The sequence below is a fragment of the Zonotrichia leucophrys genome, chromosome 19 (assembly GCF_028769735.1).
Source record: "Zonotrichia leucophrys gambelii isolate GWCS_2022_RI chromosome 19, RI_Zleu_2.0, whole genome shotgun sequence".
NCBI classification, from domain to species: Eukaryota; Metazoa; Chordata; class Aves; order Passeriformes; family Passerellidae; genus Zonotrichia; species Zonotrichia leucophrys.
In genome coordinates this window covers 402,442-422,959 of record NC_088188.1, presented here as the reverse complement: position 1 = coordinate 422,959, position 20,518 = coordinate 402,442, and the positions used below count along the sequence as shown (strand labels likewise).

The window sequence follows — 20,518 nt, the reverse complement described above, 5'->3', positions numbered from 1 at the left end:
CAGAGCCCACCGTGGTGCCCCTCCGCAGCCCTTCCGTGGCCTGGTCAGAGGGTCCCAGTGGGGCTCTGGGCATCCCCCAGCCCCGGTCCCTGTGGTGCCACCATCTCCTCCCAGGTTCCTCGGCAGAGCCAGGTGGATCCCAGGTGCCACCTTGGCCAACACCTTTCCTTGGGGAGTTGCCCTTCAAGGAGAAGGAGAAGGCAAAGGAAGGCAGCTTTGGGTAATGTGGCCTGGAGGAAGGACGGGGCTACAATAAATGACTTGGCATCTTTCCAAACCTCTGACATCTCTGCTCTGAGGGCCAGGGCTGCAGAATGCACCTTCAGAAACCCTGCACAGGGCAAAGCCTCCGAGCGAGGGGCAGGGCTGGGCTGTGTGATGATCCTATAGGACTGTGCCAGTCCTTGGGCATGTCTGGGACAGGGAAGGGGGAGGCTGTGCAGGGCTGAGAAGTCACACCTCGCTGTGAGAGCAATAATCAGATGTCATGGTTTCGGTTGCCTTTACCAGCCATGACAGAGTGTGAGCTCTGGCTGCCTTGCGGTTGGGAGATCAGAATCTTTCTGTGGTTTCTGAGATCTTGATCTGGCCCTGTCACATATCATGTCACAGGCAGTAACAGTTCCTTCACCTGCCAGCAAATCTGGGAACACCAAACAGTTCATTTGCACATCCCAAGGCAGGACAGTCTCCATCTCTGCCACCTGCCACAGGTGACTGGGAGGTGACACAGCATGGCAGCTGCTTCTTGGAGCCCTTTGCAGGGCCATGTGGCAAGGCAGGTGGGGGACATAAAAACAGACTTTTTCTACAGGCACTGCTTCTTGGAAAGAGAAATCCCAGCCCCAGGATCAGCCTTGGGGCAGTGGAGATGAGGCTCAGCACAAAATGCAGTTGTTGTTGTTGTGCTGAGAAGACAACTGCATGAGTTGTCTCATGAGGGTGAGTTCCACTGCCTTACTTTACACCCTATATGGATCTGGGGCATAAGAAATGCTCACATCAATTAGCCAGACCAATTCTGGAATACAGTATGGCAGTAGCAATAAATAATCCATCTCCCCATCTCTGACAGGAAGAGTCCCTTGGCAAATTCCAGCTGAGTTTGTGTCCTTTGCAAAGCCTGAATACCTGCAGCACATTGCTGTGCTGCCCCAAAATGCCAGCAGTATGTGTCTGTGACAACCCCATGATGTCAGGCACTTGGTTCAGCTCCAGCTCCTGCTCAAAAGAGTCCTCAGGGTCCTCAGGACAGCACCTGGATGCCTCCTGGAAGAAACCATGAGCTCCTACCACCCCAACAGGGTCCCTGGCACAGCCCTGGAGACCCTCCTGCAGCCCTGGTCCCCACCCATGGGGACACTGTGGTGGAGGGGACACTGGGAAGGTTCTGAGTGCCCCCACAGACCCATGAGGCCAGTGGAGGAGAAGGAGAATGGCAGCAGAGCAGCTCTTCTCTGCAGCCCTGGGGATGAGGGTCAGTGAGGAAATCTGGGAAACACGAGCTCGTGGCACCTTGTGAGCAGCAGCTGGGCTGGGAAACACCCAGAGGAACCACAGGCTGTGAGCTGGCAAAATGGGGGCCAGTCACAAAGTAGAGAGATGGAAAAAGGGAAATGCTCCCTGGAACATCCTGGGGAACCCATCATGTCACGGCCAGGGCAGTGCCAGGGGCCTCTGTGCAGTCCCTGCCATGACCTCCATGACTGCAGGTGGGCACCAAGGGCTGGGGTCTCTTGGTCCCTCTCAGCTCCCTGGGCTGGGGAAGCTCCTGCTCTGCCCTCTGCATCCCACCCTGAAGAAACCCACTGGCGCTTGGAGAAGATGCTCTTTGCAGAGTTAGCCCATCCAGACAGGACTCCCAGTCCAGCCCAGCCCCTGCTGGGATTGTTGGGAGGGGTTTGGAGGGCACAGCCCCACCCTGGAAGCACAGCACTGAGAATTCTGTGCTTGATGGTGCCAAGGCTGCCAACCTGGACCTACAGCCACTCTCCAGACTGAGTGTTCCTGCTGTCCACGCTGCCCTCACTGACCCCTGTATCCACCCTGGACACTTCCCAGACCCAGCACTGGAGAAGGGACCCCTTGGTGGAGCCGGCACCTTCCATTTGAGGTTCTGAGCACCTCTAACCCCCAGACCTGGTTCCTTGAAGATGAGACTGAGCTGGGTCCTCCTGGTGCTTTTGTGGGGGTGCTGAGGTGACTTTGGTAAACAGAGTTGTTTTGGATGATGCATGTGAACCTGCTGCTCAAGGGTGGTTTCATATCCTGTCTTGGTCACTGGAGGCTGATTTGCTCACACTTACCTCCCTTCACACAAAGGCTATTCTGCTACTTCCTCAGCCAGATGTTTCTTTTTTTTTTTTTTTTTCTTCAGTATTTCTGAGGCAAAGGTGCCATGACATCAGCTCTATTATGTTTTGGAAATTCCACGTTTGCTTTCAATTCTGACTGACTGGCCACTGTCCCTATAAAGAGCAAGGACTAAGCCAGCACCTCACAAAAGGCACAGGAGGAACCTGCTCTGATCCTGCCTCTGCTTATCCTTGTCCAGGATGAACATCTCCACACACTCCAGACTCTGCCTCTCCATCATCCTGGTTGCTCACCTCTTTTCTCAGGCCCTTCCTGCTCCATGTGAGTACAGCATCCTCTGCTCTCCTGGGATGGACTTTAGCTCTGACTGCCTGCAATTTGGAGCAGAACTCACAAAAGTCAGCTGCAAATGTTGGAAACCTGTTTGAATAACTTCTCCTGATTTATTTCAACTGGTCTTCCTTTCTAATATCCTTTTATTTAAGGGATGAATTTTACTGGTATAAAAGTTTTCAGGTTTCCTCTCCCCTCATTTTCTTGCTGGCCCTTAGGGGTGGAGGGTAACAATAGGGGTTTTTACCCTGGATGTTATTGTAAAACATTTAACAAACAATCCTAGCAATATTTTTTTATCAAGTTTCTCTGTTCACAGCAATTTCTTGCTGATTTTTAGGGAAAACAGGAGGAGAAGGGACAGTTCAGCTGATTACGGAGGTGGTTGCCTGTGGTGTCAGCCAGGAAAGTACAATTTATTGAGTAATGGTCTCAGGCTGGATTTCCTGATCTCTTGCAGTGGGGTCTGACATGGGTTTGTGCTGCTTCAGCTACATCTCACGAAAGTTGCCTCAGAGTCATGTGCAGGAGTATTTCTACACCAGCAGCAAGTGCTCCCAGCCAGCAGTTGTGTAAGTACCAGCCCAGGCCCTGGGGGGAGGCTCTGCCAGCCTCCGGGCTCCTGGCTTCACATCCAACAGGGCCAGGATGCTGTGAGGCACCACACTGGGGAAGGGAGCAGCCACCCAGGTCCCATGTGCACTGTGTAAGCCCTCACCCTCCTCAGCTGAGAAATAAGTGGTCCCTTGGTCTGCTTGGACTGTCCTGATGCTGGGAATAAGGCATGGGAAGGAGGTCAGGGGGCAGCAGGACCTTCCAGAGCTTGATGAACTCAATCCACACAACATTCCGCACTGCACCCGGGCTCACCTGTGCACAGGACAAGGGGACAGATATCGGAGCATGGCAGGGTCTCCCAAGGGACTTGATCTCCCCCTGGGTTTTAGCACACTCTGCAGCTCAAGGATGCTTGAGAGTTTGTGAGAGATGACTCAATAACATGACCCCAGTCCCTGATGCTCCTTTTCCCCTGAACTCATGACTTGCCAGGTTTGTGACCAGGAAGAAGCGGGAGATCTGTGCTAACCCTGATTCCAGGTGGGTGAAGGAATACGTGAACAGCCTGGAGCTGCAGTGAGCACTGGAAGCTGAGAAGTCCTGCCAGACCACCCAGGAGAGTTTGGCACAGACCTAGAAATGCTACTGCCAAGCACCAGGACCTGCTGAGCCACCTTAGGACCCTGGAAGTTTGTTTTGCCTTGCAAAGGTGTCATTTGTCCACAATAATTCAGCTACACTTCGGGCAGACATGATGCTGAAGACCTTTTGGCCTTGCAGACCCATCTTGGGGTGCCCTGCTGTGTGATGTGGCTAAACTGAGCCCCACCTTGTGCCTCCACTGCTAGAATGGGAGGGGGATTTCATTCCAGAGCTATCTGTGGGTTGGAATTAACTCTGAGTGCTGTTTTATGAGCCCAGGATTAATTTTCCTACTGAATTTTGTAACGGTGCAATAGATGCTGTGAGTAAGATCTGTCCCTAGAGAAGGAAGTGGTACCCTGGTTACTTACAGGATGCTTGTTGTGGAACCACAGTGTTCAGCCGCATTCTCAAATTGCTGTTTTGTGCTGGTGCCAATGAATAAAGCTGTTTTCTCTCTGTGTCATCACTGGTTGTTCCTCTCCTGTTTGGAAAATGGGGACCCCACTAAAACTATTTTCGGGGATGTAGGGGAAAAACCCAACTTCTCAGCTGGAAGTGCCCCAGCCTTCTTAGTCCTAAAAGCCTTCCCTTCTGCTTGGCCTCCCTGATCCCAGCACCACAGCAGCACCAGCCCCAGCACCTCCCAGCCCTTCCCAGTTCCTGCACTTATGTGGAGCCAGAACTTCTTCCCAGCCCTTTTCCCCATCACATCATACCCAAGGCTGGGAGCTAGTGGGGCTGTGCCACTGCAGATTTGGCAAAGAAATGCCTGGAAATCTCAGGGTGAGGATTCAGGGGTGTCCCTGTGGTGAGAGGAAAGGGGGATGGCCAGGACTACATCCCTGGCACAGGCTCCCTTGGAATGTAGCCTGAGCCAGGCTAAACTCTTGGGATGCTCTGTTAATGTTTATTGCAAGACAAGCGCCAATTCACTGTTGTTCTGCAGCTTCCTGGGGCAGGAAACAAGATTTTGTTTTAAAAAGCACAAAGTAAAACCAACAAAAGCATTTTATCAGCCTGCGGTTGACAATTAAAACTGGCTGGTAACTTTGTGGGTAGAAAATGAGACTGCTGGTCCCACCTCCCTGCTGGAGCTCTGCAGAGGATGGGAACAATTCGGGCTGTGTCCCTCAGAACCGGTTATGAGGGACAGAAAACCAGTGTGAGTAAACTGTCTGTAAAGCAGCCCCAAGCCCCGTTGGTGCCACAGTGCTCTGCATATACTCAGGTTGTCTCCTGACCTCTCCTTGCTCACCATCACCTCTGCCCAGGGCAGGGGCAGAGTCTCCATCCCTGGAGGAGTGTAACAGATGTGTGGATGTGGCACTTAGGGACGTGGGTGGTCTTGGCAGTGCTGGGGAATGGCTGGAGCCACCATCCTGGAGGTCTTTTCCAGCCTCAGTGATTCTGTGGGTCTGGGTGGGTCTGTGGCTCACCTGGAGCAGAGCAGGATTGGGAAAGAAAAGCAGAAACAAGGAGAGGAACAAGGCTCAAGCAGAGAGACCTTTGAGTTCCCACCAGGACTTGGGCAGATACGCAGACAATGTTTGCACTTAGCCTGATCCATCCAGCCCCCACTTTCCACAGGGCAGCACCAAGGATGGGATGTATAAATGGGTGGGTTTAGGAGAAAGGATTCTTGGACAAAGTGGCCAGTGCAAGTTGAAAAGACAGAAATTGAAGAGGCTGAGGTGTGAGGCCCAGATCCAACTATCAGCTCTCCAGGAGTGGCAGGGAGAGGCCATGCCAGGATGTTCATTATGGGTTTGGGAGCAGTGACCAGCCGGGAGAAAATGTGAGCACTGAGACTGAGGGTGTCCCTGGCACCTTTCTCCTCCCAGGGCTTCTTCAAGTGAAGCTGGGAGAGAGGGAACAGCCACAGGGTTCGTGTCTCAAAAAGGCCAGAGAAAACCAGGCTATCCAGTGTTTTGCCCATGGGACCATGAAGGTCTTCTGATCTCCTGATGCCTTCTGCCACTGCAGGCAGGGAAGGAGACGTTCCCCAAGTCCAGCAACTGGAAACTGAAACCTGAAACCAGAAAGGCTTGAGAGGGAAATTCCCACAAGTGCCTGGGCACACAGCCAGGGACCGTCCTGAGGGGAGGCAGCTGCAGCACTGGACGATCCAGCCTCTCCAGCCTGTCCCTGCATCCTGGGCATGGGATGTACTTCCCTCAACTTCCCCAGTACTCCCCTCAACTTCCCTTTCTCCAAAACATCCATCCTCCATCCCCTCTCAGCTCCGAGTCCCAGAGCAGGGACAATCTGGGGCTCCTGTATTGCTCTGCAGTGCCAAACCTGGGGTTGGGATGTCCTCAGGGGTAGTGGAGACATCCAGCACCCCATTCCTGGGATCTTCACCTGCTCCTGTCCATCCACCAACCACTCTGCCCCACAGCTTCACAGCACAGTGAGGCAGCCACACTCAGGATACACCCCCTGCAGATTTGCACCTCCCCATGTATGGCCCCAGCACCAAATCCTGGGGCACAGAATGCTCCTGGGCTGGGCTGTCCTTGCCTGGGATGCTGCTCCTCGGGTGTTCATCACCTTCTTGACTACAGCCAGCTTTCCTGCCCAGAAAACACAAGACTAGAGAGAAATCACAAGACAATACAGAGGTGCTTTCCCAGCCTCAGAGTTGCCAAATCTGACCTATAACTGCAGGGGAAAAAAATAAACACTAAGAGAAAGCTTGCTTTTTTGCTTTAGGAAGAACAAGATGTGGGCAAGGCTAGTCCAGCTCTGGACTATGCTATGGAGGCAGTGGAAAGGGTCTGTAAGAAGGGTGGGAACAAAATTTTTAGCAGGGCCTGCTGCTGTAGGTCAAAGAGGAGTGGTATTACACTGAAGGAGGTCTGTTTAGAATGGGCATTGGGAAGAAATTCTTCCCTGTGAGGGTGGTGAGGCCCAGGCACCCAGAGCAGCTGTGGCTGCCCCAGCCCTGGAAGTGTCCAAGGCCAGGTTGGACAGGGCTTGGACCATGAGGGTCCAGTAGAAGGTGTTCCTGCCCACAGCAGGGGTGGAATGAGATGAGCTTTAAGTTCCTTTATACCCAAATCCTTTTGGGATTTCTTCACGGAGTATAGATGTCAAGGAACTCTGAGCCTGATCTCCATGGACAAGGTGTGCCCAGCACTGTGCCTTTCCTGCTCCTTCCCATTCATGTTCCCATGGAAAGCTGCATCCTGAGAACAAGTGCAGCAGGTTTTCTGCTGGTTGTTTTACCCCTACACCAAGAGCTGAACCTTTCCCCTTGTTCTACAGGTGGGAAAGTGAGGAACAACCTTCATTGGGGTGGTCAGAATGAAAGATGGGGTCCCTGTCCCTCTCCAGCACTGCTGGTCTCATTGCTGCACACCCAAGTATCAGTTTGATGTGGGGTGTGTGGGGCGACGTGCCTGGGAGTGTAGAGAGCAGATTCATGAATGCAAAAGTCCCTCATGTGGGTATAAACACTTCTAATTTTGTAGAGGATGTGGGGACTGGGGGTGTGTGCTGGGGGGGAATGAGGTTTTGGAGGCTGTTCCTGAGTCTGCAGTATGGAAACTTTATGGGTTTGCCTCAAACCATTTCCCATCTTCACGTGTCCTATAGAGGCTCAGATGGCTCAGAGGTTTGTTCTGTGTGTGCTGGTGAACACCACACAGAGGCACGTAAAAGGGAAAAAGCAAAGGTTTTCTCCAAATTCTTTATTGTCCAGAATCATGAGTTGACATGTTTAAACCAGGATTTTCCATCATCCAACATTGGGTCACCCTCCTAGAAATACCCTCCCTGTCACCCCCCTATAAATAATATAATCATCCACGGAAAAAAAAGGACTGACCGCCCCATATGATGATTTCTTAAATAACTTCAAATAATGCAACAGCCAAGGTGCAGTCCCACGGGCCTGGGGGTGGGCAGAGGGATGAGGCTGAAGCCTGGTCTGTGCAAGCAAGGATGAGCAGCAGCCCCCAACACAAGGTGCCCTTCTAGCAGTCCCTTGGGGGCACCTGCAGATGCTCCTGTGGCTCCTCTTGTCCCAGGGTCCTGCTCCATGGCTGGAGCTCAGGATAACATAACTTGATAGTAGCTACTCTTGCCACACTGCTTCGCTCAGTTCTGCCCCAGAATTCTCAGGTAGCTTCGGACCCAGTTGTTTTCAGGATTGGCACAGACCTGGCGGCCTTCCTTTGTGACAAACCTGTGGAACAGGGATGGGACATGTTAGAGCTCTGCTCACACCTGCTTCCTGGGAGAGCCTGGATCCCAGCTCTGAGCATTGCAAGAAGTTTTGCCCTGTGCTGATGCTGAGGGCAGCAGCTGGCCGTGATGCTCCCCAGCCTGCAGGAGCATCCCTGGGAACCCCCCCACGAGCATCCCCAGCAACCCTGCGAGAGCCCCTTCTCCTCGGTATTCCCCTCTCCCTGCTCTGCTCCTACAGCCCCCTGCAGGGCAGAGCTGGTCACCCCCCACCCCCAGTGCTGTCCCTGTCCCAAGCTGGCACTCACACGATGCCTGGCTGGGGGCAGTTGCTGCTGGTGCTGTAATGGTGCTGGATGAGCCTCCGTGGCAGCTTGTGCTGGCTGTATGTGAAACAGCAGGTTGGGATCTCCAGTCCAGCTACAAGAGGCAAAGGAAGACAATGTGAGCTCTGGGACCTGTGCTGGCAGGGAAGGTAGTGAGAAATTAGAGAATAATTAGGGTTGAAATGGACATTGGGGATCATCTGGTCCAATGCCCCAAGCAGTATCAAGGTGCTGTGAGATTCTCACTCTGCCATTGGTCAGAGCTTCACTTCCACAATTCCTCCAGCCCCAGGACAGAGGCTGAAATCTCTCAATTCTAACCAGGAATAAGTACTTTGAGCCCAGGATGGATGGATGGATGGATGGATGGACAGATGGATGATTTTCTGATTCCAGGGTTCCTACATGCAGTTGATGTCTGGGCAGAGTGAAGAATGGCAAAAATGCTGAAAAATTCCCACTTATCTGTCATGGGAGCTCAATGGAGAAATAATATGGAAGGTTCATATCTGTTCTCCCTTCACAAATGAAAAAGCAGGACTCACCTGGTCCAGAGAAAGTCTGGGAGAAGGAGGCTGAAATGAGGAGAAGAGCCAATCCAGCTGCAGAAACCTTCATCTTTCCGTCGGGTGAGGGCTGTCAGGGCAGGAGCAGAAGCTCTGAAAGATGCAGCTCAGTGTGCAACAGCTGGATTCGGCCCTCTTTTAAAAGGGAGTCCTGGAGGCAGCTGGGAGCAGCCGAAATGGAAATTCCAGGGTGATGATAAAGGATGACATGAAAATGAAACAGCTGAAGGGAATTAGAGGGAACAGAAAAAAACGAGGTAGAATGGAATATGGTCCCTCACAATGCCAAGTGACTCAGCATTCATTTTTGCTTTATTCAAATGAAAAGGAAACTAAAATGTGCCAAGTGGCCTGGCCACAAAAAGGATAATGGTCCCACTGGACTCTAGAGGGGGTTTTCCCTATGAGGCTATGTAGGGAAAGACAATGTTTGCCTAGGATTACGCAGCTCTGGAAAAAACCCCAGCAGACAGCACAGAAGTGCTCTCGTGCCGTTGTGTGCTGGATGTTTGCCAGAGACCGCTGAGCTGCTGTCCCAGAGCTCAAGGGTAGCTGCAATGAGGGCTCTGTGCCACCCACAGCACTCAGCCTGCCTCCCCACACCCGCAGGGCTGGAATTCATCCGGCCCAGTCCCTGGAGATGCTGCCCAGGACCATGTCCTGTGGGCTGCGAGACTCCACAGCCTCTCTGGACAGCCTGCTTCAGAGTGCAATAAAGCTTTATCTGGTGTTTGATTAGAATTTCTTGTTGCCTCTTGTCCTGTTAGTGGCCACCACTGAGAGTTGGGCTGCATCTACTTTGCTCCACATACATTGGTAAGAATCCTCTGAGCCCTCTCCATCCTGAACTGTACCAGCATCTCCTCCCTGGAGAAATGCTACTATCTCTTTTTCATCTCCATGGCCCTTTGCTGGACTGTCTCAGTATGTCCATACATCTCTAATCCTGGGGAGTCCAGAACTGGACTCAGCACTTGAGGAACAGACTCACCAATGCTTAGTACAGGGGAAGGGTCCCCTCCTCCAACCTGCTGTAAATGTTCCTCCTCATGCAGCCCAGGAGCCTGATGGAATTTTGGTGGCAAGGGAATATTGCTGCTCATGTCCAGCCTGGTGCCCACCAGGAGCCCCAGGTCCTTTTGTGCCAAACTGTTTTCCAGCTGTTCAGCACTGCCATGTACTGATGCCTGGGGATGTTCCTTCACAGGGTCAGGACTTTGCACTTCTTTTTGAGCTTCATGAGGTTCTCCATCCTGATGGGGTCTCCATGGATTTCACACAGGACAAAAGTGATAAGACAAGAGGAAACAGCTTTAAACTAAAAAAAAAGAGAGATGAAATATTAGCAAGAATTTTTTCTCTGTGAGGGTAGTGAGACCCTGGAGCAGCTTGCTTCCAGGGAGAAGCAGTGGCTGCCCCCTCCCTGGAAGTGTCCGAGGCCAGGTTGGACAGGCCTTGGAGCAGTCTGGGACAGTGGAAAGTGTCCCTGCCCATGGCAGGGGGGACAGACCTGCTTGGGTTTTAAGGTCTCTTTCATCCCAAAACATTCCATGATTCTGTGATGGCAGCATGTCCCTCTCACGTGACAAGCCATCCTCCCAACTGTGTGTAATCACCTGTCAGCTCGCTGAGGGTGACCTTTGTCCCATCAGCCAGGACATAAACATATTAAGGACTAGCCAGTGTCGATCCCTGGGTTTCCCTGCTGCTGACTGGCTCTAGCTTTCTGCAATAGATCACAACCCTCCAAGGACAGTGTCGAGCCCATTCTCAGCCTCTCTCACTGCTGTTTCACTAATCCACCCTTTATCACTTTGCCCTTGGCAGTCACAGGCATCCCAAAGGTCAGGATTTCACCTGAGAGCAGGGAGTTCCCTAGCAGAAGAGGTTTGTCACTCCTGAGACATTTTGCCAGCCTCAGCCACTCTGTCCAAGAGATGCATTGGGTAGAAGGTGGATTTCCTGGCCAAAGAGGTGAGATGAAAGTGGGGGACAACCAGCCTGACATGGGAGAGACCAAGTCTCAGCAGGCCAACAGCTCAGGGCAGCTGCTTGGGGAGCAGGAAGAGGGCTGACCTGAGCTTCTGATCTCCTGCCACATTCTGTCACCCCCCACTGCAGAGAGGCTACTCAGTCCTCTCTGGGTGTGTTCCTGAGCCTGGATTTTCTCTCCCGGAACTCTAAACCCCCTGCTCGGCTACCCTGGAGCTGCACATGAGAGCAATGGAGGCACTGTCCTTCACCAGCTGCCTTGTCCCTGGCAGGGACTGAAAGGAGAAGCTTGGAGGTTCCTTAGACTGGTCTGCTCCTTCCCATGCTTATTCCATGGGGAGGGTTTGTTTTGCATCCCTCCTTTCCCTCATGGTCTGGTCCTGCATGACATCCCTGGTGCTGCTGGTTGTGGCACATCCTCATCCTGGCAAGGACCTTACCAGAGAGGCCAAGGATGTGCTTTTAGAGGGAGCAAAGTCTCTGTAAGTCCTGACAAGGATATCAGGGAAAGTGGTGGATTTTGCCAGAAGCAAGTCTGGCAGGATCAGCTCTTTGCTCCCTTGGTAAGTCTGATCAGCTCAGCACAGAATAAGAAGTGGCTCCAGCTTGCGGCTGAATTGCTGCTGAAAGAACCCCAAATTATGGCTTTTTGCCACGGAAATAATTCATTCAGAAACCAACAGTGGGAGTTTTACGTTCCTCTGTTCCTGCAAGTCACATTTGGGTGTGACAAACGCCAGCGCCGAATGGAGCAGTGACAAAGGCTGTGGCTGCAGAAAGGCGCCCTGTGGCTGGCACCACCCCATCGCCAGCAGGTGACAGCTTTGCTCATGGCAACTTCGCACCTTCTTCTCACCAGCTGCTGCCTGCAAGGCACCAACCATGAGGCTGATGATGTGCGTGGGGCACAGGGGGATGGGGAGGTGTGGTGGCTGCCATGGGACCTGCAGCTCTGTCTCTCACCTGGAAGCTCTGAGAGGAAAGAAAGCACAGCGGAATGTGAGAAGGAGGAGGAGGAGGTTATGCCACCAGCGGGTGCCCTCAGAGCTGCTCTGTCAGCTGGAATGTCACTGCCCCGGAATGCCGGGAAGGCTCCGGGACAGGGGGCAGCTCCTGCCCTCACCGTGCCCCCGCCTGCCGGGCTCTGCTGTAGGTCACTGGCTGCCACCCTGGAGCTCGGCACGGCCATCTCAAACCAGCCGCCCTTGCTGACCTCTGGGCCCAGCTTCTGGTTTCTGCTTTCGGTTTTCTGCTCTGTCCACTGGTTTTCGCTTCTCTGGCAAATCCCAGAGCTCTCTGCTATTGCAGTTCCTGCAGTTTAAGTGTCATTAGCTGACCCCTCCCAAGCTTCCTTTATTATTCCTGGAAAAAAGCCATTGTTTACCACTTTTGCCTCACTCAACTGGGTTATGAGGTTTGTTTTGGTGCAGGCAGGGTAGAAATAGAAAGCTAAAATTATTCAAAGGAGAAATGTGTAGGGAAAGGCTGTTATGGGGCTGCTGAGTCTTCACCCTGGGGTATAAACAGTGACAAGGATTAGCCCAGAAGCTTTCAAACTCCTCCAAGCTGCCCTGAAATCCTGCCCTTGCCTAGAGACACAGGTCACAAAGCCAAGAAGCCAGGGCAGGGGAATGGGGGTACTTTTCCCATGGGTGAGGGCTCTCCCCAGGCTGATGGGGGCCTTTGTCAGCCTCCCCCTGGGGCACAGCTCACGTGTGGGGGCTGCGCTATCCCAGCCCTGGCACTGAAGGACCTTGGAGCACAGGAAGAATTATTATTCCACTCCTGTTACTTCCTGTAGCCTTTTCTCCTCTTTCCGTAGGCCCACAAGTGGATGCAAGCTCTGGGGAGGGGAATGATCCATTTGGGAGATGCTGGTGGCTTCAGCTGGGGCAGAGGTGAGGTGCTCTGGGGGTCAAAGGACTGTCCCTCAGGTGATCCCTGACTGAGCCCAGGTCCCTCTACTCCCACTCACAGACTGACCCCACCAAGCCCCAAGGAGTGGCTGCACATCTCTGTGTGGTGCCCATGGGATGCAGGAACCCTGGGGCAATGGAGGGATGGGGATGCTGTGGCTGTGGAGGTGCTGGGGGGATGCAGGAGAGGCTGTGGGGGTTGTGGAAGGATGCAGAGGCCCACAGGGGGAGGCTGCAGGGCCATGAAGGGATGCAGGAGAGGCTGTGGAGCTACAGCACAATCAGCATGCAGTGCCAAAGCTCCCCGAGCCCTCCCCTCTCTCCCAGGGGATGCGGGTGCCAGGCACATCCCATGCCAGCTGGGCCAGCTGGACAATATCCCCTTTGAAGGGCACAAACCCAGCTGGGGTGGAAAAACCCTCCATATTAGGGAGGACAGGACCTGCACTTCAGAGAAACACTGCTGAGCACCCCTACCATCAAACAGCCCCACACGTGGGAAGTGGTTTGACAGCTCTGAATGAATCGTGATGCCAGTAAAGAGCAGCGCCTGAGCACAGCTGCTCACTGGCAGCTGCAGAGCTCACACCTCACTGTGGGACTGGGGCTCACAGCTCCCCACAGTGACACAGCCCTGCCAGGACCCTGCAGAGAGCGGCCAGCACTGCACAAGGGAGGCCAGGGGCCATCAGTCCCCAGCCCTGGGGGGGTTTAACACATGCGTGGATATGGCATTGGGGACCTGCATTACTGGTGGCTCTGGTAATGCTTGGAGGATGGCTGGACTCAATGACCTCAGAGGGCTTTTGCAGCCTAAATGATTCAATGATTCTATGATCAGGGATGTTCTCCAGCTGTGGCAATAGCCCTGACACAAGTTTGAAGGTTATCCCTGCTCTCAGAGGAGGTTGTGGTTATAATCTGTGGGGATCAGCCAGACATCCCTGGGGCCACCTTCACCCATCCCACCCAAAAATGCCTAGAATGCTGCAGAGCAGGAGCACCAATGAAAATGAAAACTATTAGTGTCTTGTTTATTTTTATTTTTCCTTGAATATAAAAAGCAGGCAAGGCCCACTGGGTTCATCAAAAAGTAGGTTTGGTATTCATAGAATCATAGAATCAAAGAGTGGTTTGAGTTGGAAGGGACCTTAAAGAGCACCTTGTTCCACCCCAGGGACACCTCCCACTGTCCCAGGTGCTCCCAATGTCCAGCCTGGCCTTGGGCACTGCCAGGGATCCAGGGGCAGCCCCAGCTGCTCTGGGCACCCTGTGCCAGGGTCTGCCCACCCTCACAAGGAAGAATCCCTTCCTCATATCTATTCTAACTCTACCATCTTCTAGCTTCCATCCCAGCAGAACTCTGAATTTTCAGCCAGGCCCTCCCTGCTTTTTTCTGGGGGACTCAACAATGGTCTGAGCAAGGTGGGCAGAGGATGCAGCCCCAGCAGAGACACTTTTTCTGGTCCTCCCAGACATTTGGGGTCTGAGGGATGCTGAAGGGGGTGGGTTGGGTATGTCCCAGTCCCTGGAGCCAGCAGTCAGGGTGAACCAGGGACACAGCCCCACAGTCACCTCCCTAAGGCTCAAAAATTGCGAAACCTCAGGTTTCCCCTGTTTCTTTCTTTTCTTTTCATGCCAAGAATGGAGAGAGTTGTGGAGCAAAGACCTTTTTTTATTTCACCTTAATTTTCTTTGAAATACTGTACAGTTCATCTTCTTTGGTTTGCTCTGCTTCAAAAGAAAGGCCAGGAAAAATCAGAGGCATCAGCCATTAGAAAGAAGAGTATTCCCTAGAATATTTTATTTTGTAAAATGCCTTTGTTGGAGTAAGAATGGGACCTTTAGCGAGATACACATTTCTTATCAGCTGTGACCAGCTTCCTGTCCTGACATGACTTAGGGGAAACCAAGTGTTTTCTGTGCACCAGCCAGAGGTGACCAGCCGAGGCGGCCGTGCTCCCCCTGGAGCCCCCACACTGGAGACAGATGCTCCCCAGGCACTCCCACAGGCACAGCTTCTTACTGCAGTCAGTTCCAGGATGTGACATCATCTAAAAAATTCCAACATTTCTCCAGCAGTGTCAAGGATGGGGCGGGTGAAATTTCTGGATGCTGGTGGAATGCCATCAGTGCTGGAGCTGGAGCAGGGCAGTATGGAGCTGCTGCAGGGCTGGTGGACCTTGGCTTAGGGGCAATTTCCGAACTCAGGACATCTTTAATGACTTCCTTTTCTGAGTAAATCCCAATTCCTCAGCATTAAACCCTGCTATAAATAGCAACTTACATCACCCAGTCTCACCAGTTTTTTTCCAGGTTCTCCTTTCATTCAAGACAGAGAATTTCCCTATTTCTGACAGAACTTATTTTGCTTTACTTAGCACTTTCTCCTGGGGTTTTTTGGGGGACTTGTAGAAAACCTCAATGATATCCCTCTATGTAAAACAGGGCAACATCAACCAGACTCCTTCAGATGGCAGATCCCACTGACTCCATGCACTGCCTGCTGGGTCAGGAATTCTGGAACCACTTCATGGGAAAATTCCTCATTACACCACCACTTTGCTGTGTAATTAAATTAATCCCCCCAGAGATGCTCCAGCCCATTTTTCCCACTCTTCCATGGCCATCTTCATGTGGCATGTCCCAGGGAAGATGGTTCCTCATCTGAGACACACTCAACCTCCCTTCCTAAAAAGGGTAAGAGCTGGAAGAGATGACTTTCTCTTTTCATCATCATTAGAATGTGGGAAATGGGTAAGAAAACATTTTTTAGGAGGATGTTGCATCCCAGACATCACTGGCATGACTGTAACCTCCCACCTCCATCCAGCTGGCCATGAGCTGACAGAGCAGGATCTTTTACCAGATTTCTAAGGAAGAATTCCTAGAAACCAAGACTTCGGCTTTGGGGTTACTTTTGGCTCTCAGCAGCAGAAAAGTTTCAGCCCTTACCAGTCCCCTATAAGACACATTACCTAAACTAAACTGATCCTAAACTGACTTAGGAAATTTTTGCTTTTATTTATTTCAAAATAGGCCCTGAGAGTCTAAAATAATTGGATGTGCTTGCTGACAAAGGGATTAAGGCACAGAGGTGTCCAACTGCCTGAAAGGAAAAATCTCTCATTGAAAACATTAGAATAATCAAATCAGATCCCAAACTAATTCTTCTGTTTCCACGAAACTCGTCTTTTAGCAGAACATTCTCCACATTTTGGCACTGTGCACCTCAGGAGCAGGACGGGAGTGCTTGGCTGGAGGTTCCAGATCTCCAGGTGCAACCCACAGATGCTTGAAGGCACAGTCAGAGGGTTCAGCTCAGAGGCAAACCATGCTCCTACATCCATGAACATCCATATTCCCTGAGCAGCCAGACAGGATCCAGGGGAGCTGATGCTCCCTCCCTCCTGGCCCAGCTGGGTCCCTCGGAACACCAGGGTCCCACCTCCTGCCTGGCTGGGCGCCCTGCATGTGGAGGCAGACTCTCCTCATCCTCCCAGGATGTTTGGAGACAAGCAAGATGACAAACAGAGTGAGGCAATGGGATATAGACTGATGAGTGAGCCTGCAAGGTGCCTCTCTGCAAAGGGAAATACGGAAATGGGCCAGATCAGCTATGGAAGGGGATGCTCAGCTTGGCAAGAGCCATATCTGCTTCATGGGGTAGATCTGCCCTCCCCAGCCTGACTGAGAGACACAGCTCCCAGCAGGAGCCTCCCTGAGGCTGGGGACAAGTCTGGGGCATCTCCTGTGCCTGGTCCTCTGGAGCCCTCCCTGCCCACCTGGAGCATGGAGCTAACTCAGCACAGCTGGTGGAGAGCTGAAGGATACTGAGAAAACACCAGGTTGTTTACAGAAGGTTCTGGGGCAGTAACTGGAAACCTTTAATAGAAAGAGGATGAGTCAGTACCCAGCGCTGCTGGGGGAGTGCAGAGGTGCCAGGGTGAGGTTGCGTTTCTCCATTTACATTATAAACCTTCTACTGTTATTTAGGAAGTATCTATCAAGACAGCACCACTCCAAATAACAAAATGGAGACATTCCCCAGGAATGTCTGCTTTCCTCTAGAGAACAGGAACTCCTTCTGAGAACATCTCACTACAGCTGGACAGCCCTCAGCTCTTCCCAGAGCTCTCATCACCTCCCTGCCCAGCCTTCCCTCTCCTCCCCAGGAGTCTGTCAGAGATCCATGGCTCTCTGTGTGGAGGGTGCTGGCTTCTTCCCAGTGACCCATCCCTGTCTCAGCCCTTGCCCAGCCTTCATAGAGCTGCTCCTCTCTCTGACACATTGTACTGCTTCTCCAGTCTGTGGTCATTTTCCCTCATCAGCTCAGACAGGATAACCTTTTCTTCCCACCATCCTAGTTTCTGTCCATGCTCTCACCACACAGTTAATCTCCTTTTTCAGAATCACTGTTTCCTTCCTCACCCTGCTCCTGGAACTCTTTCTGCCTCATCCTCAGGGTTACAAATATCCACACTTCTTTCAGCTCTCTGCATCCCCAGACTACCAGTAACTCTTGAAATGCAACTGTATAATCTTTATTTTAAAAAAGCAACGGTTTGATTAAATTGCAATTTAATGTCTCCTTATAGGACTTGGGGTACATCAGGCAGTTCCAGGAGATAACAAGTAGCCCATCTCAGCATTCCTTTCCTTTAAATTAAGGAGGAAACTTGAGAGTTTCAGCTTCTCAGATTCCTCTTTCATGCCCACCACCACCTATGCCAGTGCCTGCAGTGCTGTCACAGCTGCAGGACATGCCCTGAGGCACCTCCAGCCATGGGGGGCACACGCAGGACACTGGTGACAGCTCCCACCTCCTGCTCCTGGGGCACCAGGGGCTTTGCAAATATGGGAGAATCCTTGGTAAAGGAGACTTCAGTCTCTTTCTCCCTAGCCAGCCTCATCCCACTAATGCTTCTGGGCCCTCCAGCACAGTTCTTTCATGGATACACTCTCTCCTCCAAGCTGCCAGGAAGGTTGGGTAAGAGGAGACTTAACAAATGCAGGAACCTCCACAGAGGAACTTCTTACTAAGGGACAGGCATGATGGAAGCAGAAATAGCCACAGTGACTGTTTCATATCCTGTGTCACTGGGGAGGCACTGAATCGAGCAGGGAGCTTCACTCTTCCGGAGCTGGGGCTGCCCTGTTCCATCACGGGACTGCAGCACAAGTGCACTCTGGTGGAAATTCCACCATGCCTACGCAAGCTCTGCACAGACCTCTCGCTCCATAAATTGAGAGGCTGCTGATGGTCTCAGCATCAGACAGCAAAGAGGCTTCCAAGCTACCCTTGCCTGCTCCAGCTCCAGCCACCACTTCTCCAGCAACATGAAGGTGTTTGTGGTTGCCTTCACCATCCTCATCGTTGCCTTCTGCTACCAGACCTCTGCTGCTCCACGTAAGTCCAGGGTCTCCTCACCTTCCCTAACTGGGGACAGGAGAGGTGTCCTGCTGGGACAGCCCCTTCTGATAGCAATTCCACTCTGGGTCCCTCCCTCTGTCCAGCATCTTCTGGCAGGTGCTCCAGGGTTATGGGACAAGAAGAGCTCAAAGACCATTAGCATAAAAGCTAAAGGTTTGCTACCCTTTTTAGTAAAAGCACAGCCATGCCCCCAGCCCTGCTACAGGGATCAAATGTGGGCACCCCGAGGAAGGCTAGGGCTGGCCAGGTTTGGGCTGGGAGGTGTTGCCTGGTGGCATGGGTTGTGTCAATGCCAGCTCAGGGTGAACCCAACAGGGAAATAACTGAAGGAAGAAGAAAAAATACCCCATCTTTTCTCTTCCTCCTCCACATAATCCCTGTCCCCTAGACCCAGGGATGGGTAATCCCAGCTCCCTGCCTTGTCCCCCCATCCCTTGCCACTGCTCATGACTGTCTTTGCCCTTCACAGTTGGCTCCGACCCACCAACCTCCTGCTGTTTCTCCTACGTCTCGCGGCAGCTGCCCCGCACCTTTGTGAAGGATTACTATGAAACCAACAGCCAGTGCTCCCAGCCTGCTGTCGTGTGAGTCCCTCCTCCGGGGCAGGGTGGTTTGGGGCTGAGGAGCCAGGGAGGGAAAGGCCCTTTTCCAAAGACAAGGAAGGAAAGCTGGGATAGACAAGAAGAACAAGGTGATGCTTGGAGCACAAAAGCCATATGCTGCTCCTGCTCTACCCCTTTGCAGATAAAACTGGCGGCCTCTGGATAGGATGGGCAAGGCATGGAGCTGCTCATCTTTGGGAGAGGCAGGACTTGGGCAGGGCTCTTGTCCTGGCCCTGGAAGTATCCAAGGCTGAGTTGGATGGGCTTGAAACAAACTGGTCTACTGGAAGATGTCCGTGCCCATGGCAGGGAGTAGAACTGAATAAGCTTTAGGGTGCCTTCCAAAGCAAGCCATTCCATAACTCTATGATTCTGTGATCCTCCATTCAGTGCTCTCCCACCAAAACCTGACCTCCTTGCACTCCACAGGTTCATCACCAGGAAGGGCCGGGAGGTCTGTGCCAACCCCAGGGAGGACTGGGTCCAGCAGTACGTGAATGAGCTGGAGCTGGACTGAGCTCCTGCGCAGAGCCAGCTGCTCCCTGTCCCCACTGCCGGGAGGGACAGGCGTCACCAGCTGGGGTCCACTGGAAGGGCTTCAATGTCATTTAGAGCTAGCTGAGAAACTGAAAACATTCCAAAACACAACTTAATGTTGTGCTATTTAATTTTTTATAGGGGAGGGATCAAGTGCAATAACTCTGAGATAAAAAAAAACTTATTTAATATGTTTTTGGGGTTTTTTTTGCCTGTAGACTCAGATTATAATTTCTGTATTTAAGTAACTATATTTTTTACATAAAATTAAATTCAGATGCCAATAAATAAATATTTTTGTAAGAATCTTCTGTGTTTGCCTCTGTTACAATCCTTTGGGGTGACAATAGCTGAAATTAAAATAGTGACAGCAGCTTCTTTATTTCCTTTTCTACATTGTCAAAACTTCTACAAGCTTTCTGTGTCTGAACATCTTGTTTTGCAAAATAGTAACAAGAAAAGCCATGAAGGAGGAGTTGTGAGAAAGGCAGGGATTACATTCAGGTAACTTGTCTTAAGCTTTTTCTAAGGTATTTAATTTCCATTCATTATGACAATTGGAAGCTCATTAAATTCCATTTCTGGCCCCATTACAATCAATCAAAATATTACCTTTAGGGGCTGAAATTTAACATATTGGCTGTTTTAGGGAAAGCTTTCTGAGAGCTACAGATAAAATGGATCAGTTATTTCCAGACCTGAGGGTGGAAAAAATATGTTTCACTGCAAGAATTTTAGAATTATTTCATTAAGCTCTCATTTGTCTGGGACATGAAACTTGGCAAATATTCCCTTAGTAATATTTTGACTCCAAAACCTGCTCATCTCTGGAGATGCCTGTCCAGAGATGACCATGCCAGACCCCAGCCCAGGGCAGGACCTGCCCCTGCAAGGGAACATCTCCCCTGGTGCCCCCCTGGAGCTGAAGGAAATGGAGCCCCCCTTAGTGAAGGTATTTCCCATGTCCTTAATGTCATTTCCCACACCACTGATGGTGTTTGGGATGCTCTGATCAGCTCTGGACAGGATCTGCTAGATCAGCAAAGAGTATTTGGGTTCCTCCTGCCTGGATCTCTGGTGCACTCCACGGAACAATGCTCAGTTT

At 51.8% G+C, this 20,518-nt stretch overlaps 3 protein-coding genes across 3 annotated transcripts; 2 read left to right on the top strand and 1 right to left on the bottom strand.

Moving 5' to 3' along the window:
• Positions 1-2,395: 2,395 nt before the first annotated feature.
• LOC135455824 (C-C motif chemokine 5-like) lies at positions 2,396-4,181 on the top strand. The gene is made up of 3 exons (XM_064729310.1): positions 2,396-2,637; positions 3,110-3,221; positions 3,700-4,181. The coding sequence occupies exons 1-3, from the start codon at positions 2,556-2,558 to the stop codon at positions 3,785-3,787; spliced, it is 282 nt and encodes a 93-aa protein (XP_064585380.1). The 5' UTR covers positions 2,396-2,555; the 3' UTR covers positions 3,788-4,181.
• A 3,350-nt stretch (positions 4,182-7,531) lies between these two features.
• Positions 7,532-9,128, bottom strand: LOC135455864 (C-C motif chemokine 4 homolog). The gene is made up of 3 exons (XM_064729400.1): positions 8,912-9,128; positions 8,349-8,460; positions 7,532-8,041 (listed from the first exon to the last, which is right to left on the bottom strand). Exons 1-3 carry the CDS (start codon positions 8,982-8,984, stop codon positions 7,954-7,956), a joined length of 273 nt encoding a protein of 90 aa, XP_064585470.1. The 5' UTR covers positions 8,985-9,128; the 3' UTR covers positions 7,532-7,953.
• An 8,926-nt stretch (positions 9,129-18,054) lies between these two features.
• Positions 18,055-19,673, top strand: LOC135455786 (C-C motif chemokine 4 homolog). The gene is made up of 3 exons (XM_064729249.1): positions 18,055-18,250; positions 18,744-18,858; positions 19,306-19,673. Exons 1-3 carry the CDS (start codon positions 18,181-18,183, stop codon positions 19,391-19,393), a joined length of 273 nt encoding a protein of 90 aa, XP_064585319.1. The 5' UTR covers positions 18,055-18,180; the 3' UTR covers positions 19,394-19,673.
• Positions 19,674-20,518: the final 845 nt, after the last annotated feature.

Excerpts from the sequence above, each read along its gene's own strand:
- LOC135455824 (XM_064729310.1), top strand. The coding sequence starts at position 2,556 with ATGAACATCTCCACACACTCCAGACTCTGCCTCTCCATCATCCTGGTT. Across the intron at positions 2,638-3,109 it reads TCAGGCCCTTCCTGCTCCAT|TGGGGTCTGACATGGGTTTG; the intron begins GTGAGTACAGCA and ends GATCTCTTGCAG. Across the intron at positions 3,222-3,699 it reads TGCTCCCAGCCAGCAGTTGT|GTTTGTGACCAGGAAGAAGC; the intron begins GTAAGTACCAGC and ends ATGACTTGCCAG.
- LOC135455786 (XM_064729249.1), top strand. The coding sequence starts at position 18,181 with ATGAAGGTGTTTGTGGTTGCCTTCACCATCCTCATCGTTGCCTTCTGC. Across the intron at positions 18,251-18,743 it reads CCAGACCTCTGCTGCTCCAC|TTGGCTCCGACCCACCAACC; the intron begins GTAAGTCCAGGG and ends TGCCCTTCACAG. Across the intron at positions 18,859-19,305 it reads TGCTCCCAGCCTGCTGTCGT|GTTCATCACCAGGAAGGGCC; the intron begins GTGAGTCCCTCC and ends TGCACTCCACAG.
- LOC135455864 (XM_064729400.1), bottom strand. The coding sequence starts at position 8,984 with ATGAAGGTTTCTGCAGCTGGATTGGCTCTTCTCCTCATTTCAGCCTCC. Across the intron at positions 8,461-8,911 it reads CCAGACTTTCTCTGGACCAG|CTGGACTGGAGATCCCAACC; the intron begins GTGAGTCCTGCT and ends TGCCTCTTGTAG. Across the intron at positions 8,042-8,348 it reads TGCCCCCAGCCAGGCATCGT|GTTTGTCACAAAGGAAGGCC; the intron begins GTGAGTGCCAGC and ends CCTGTTCCACAG.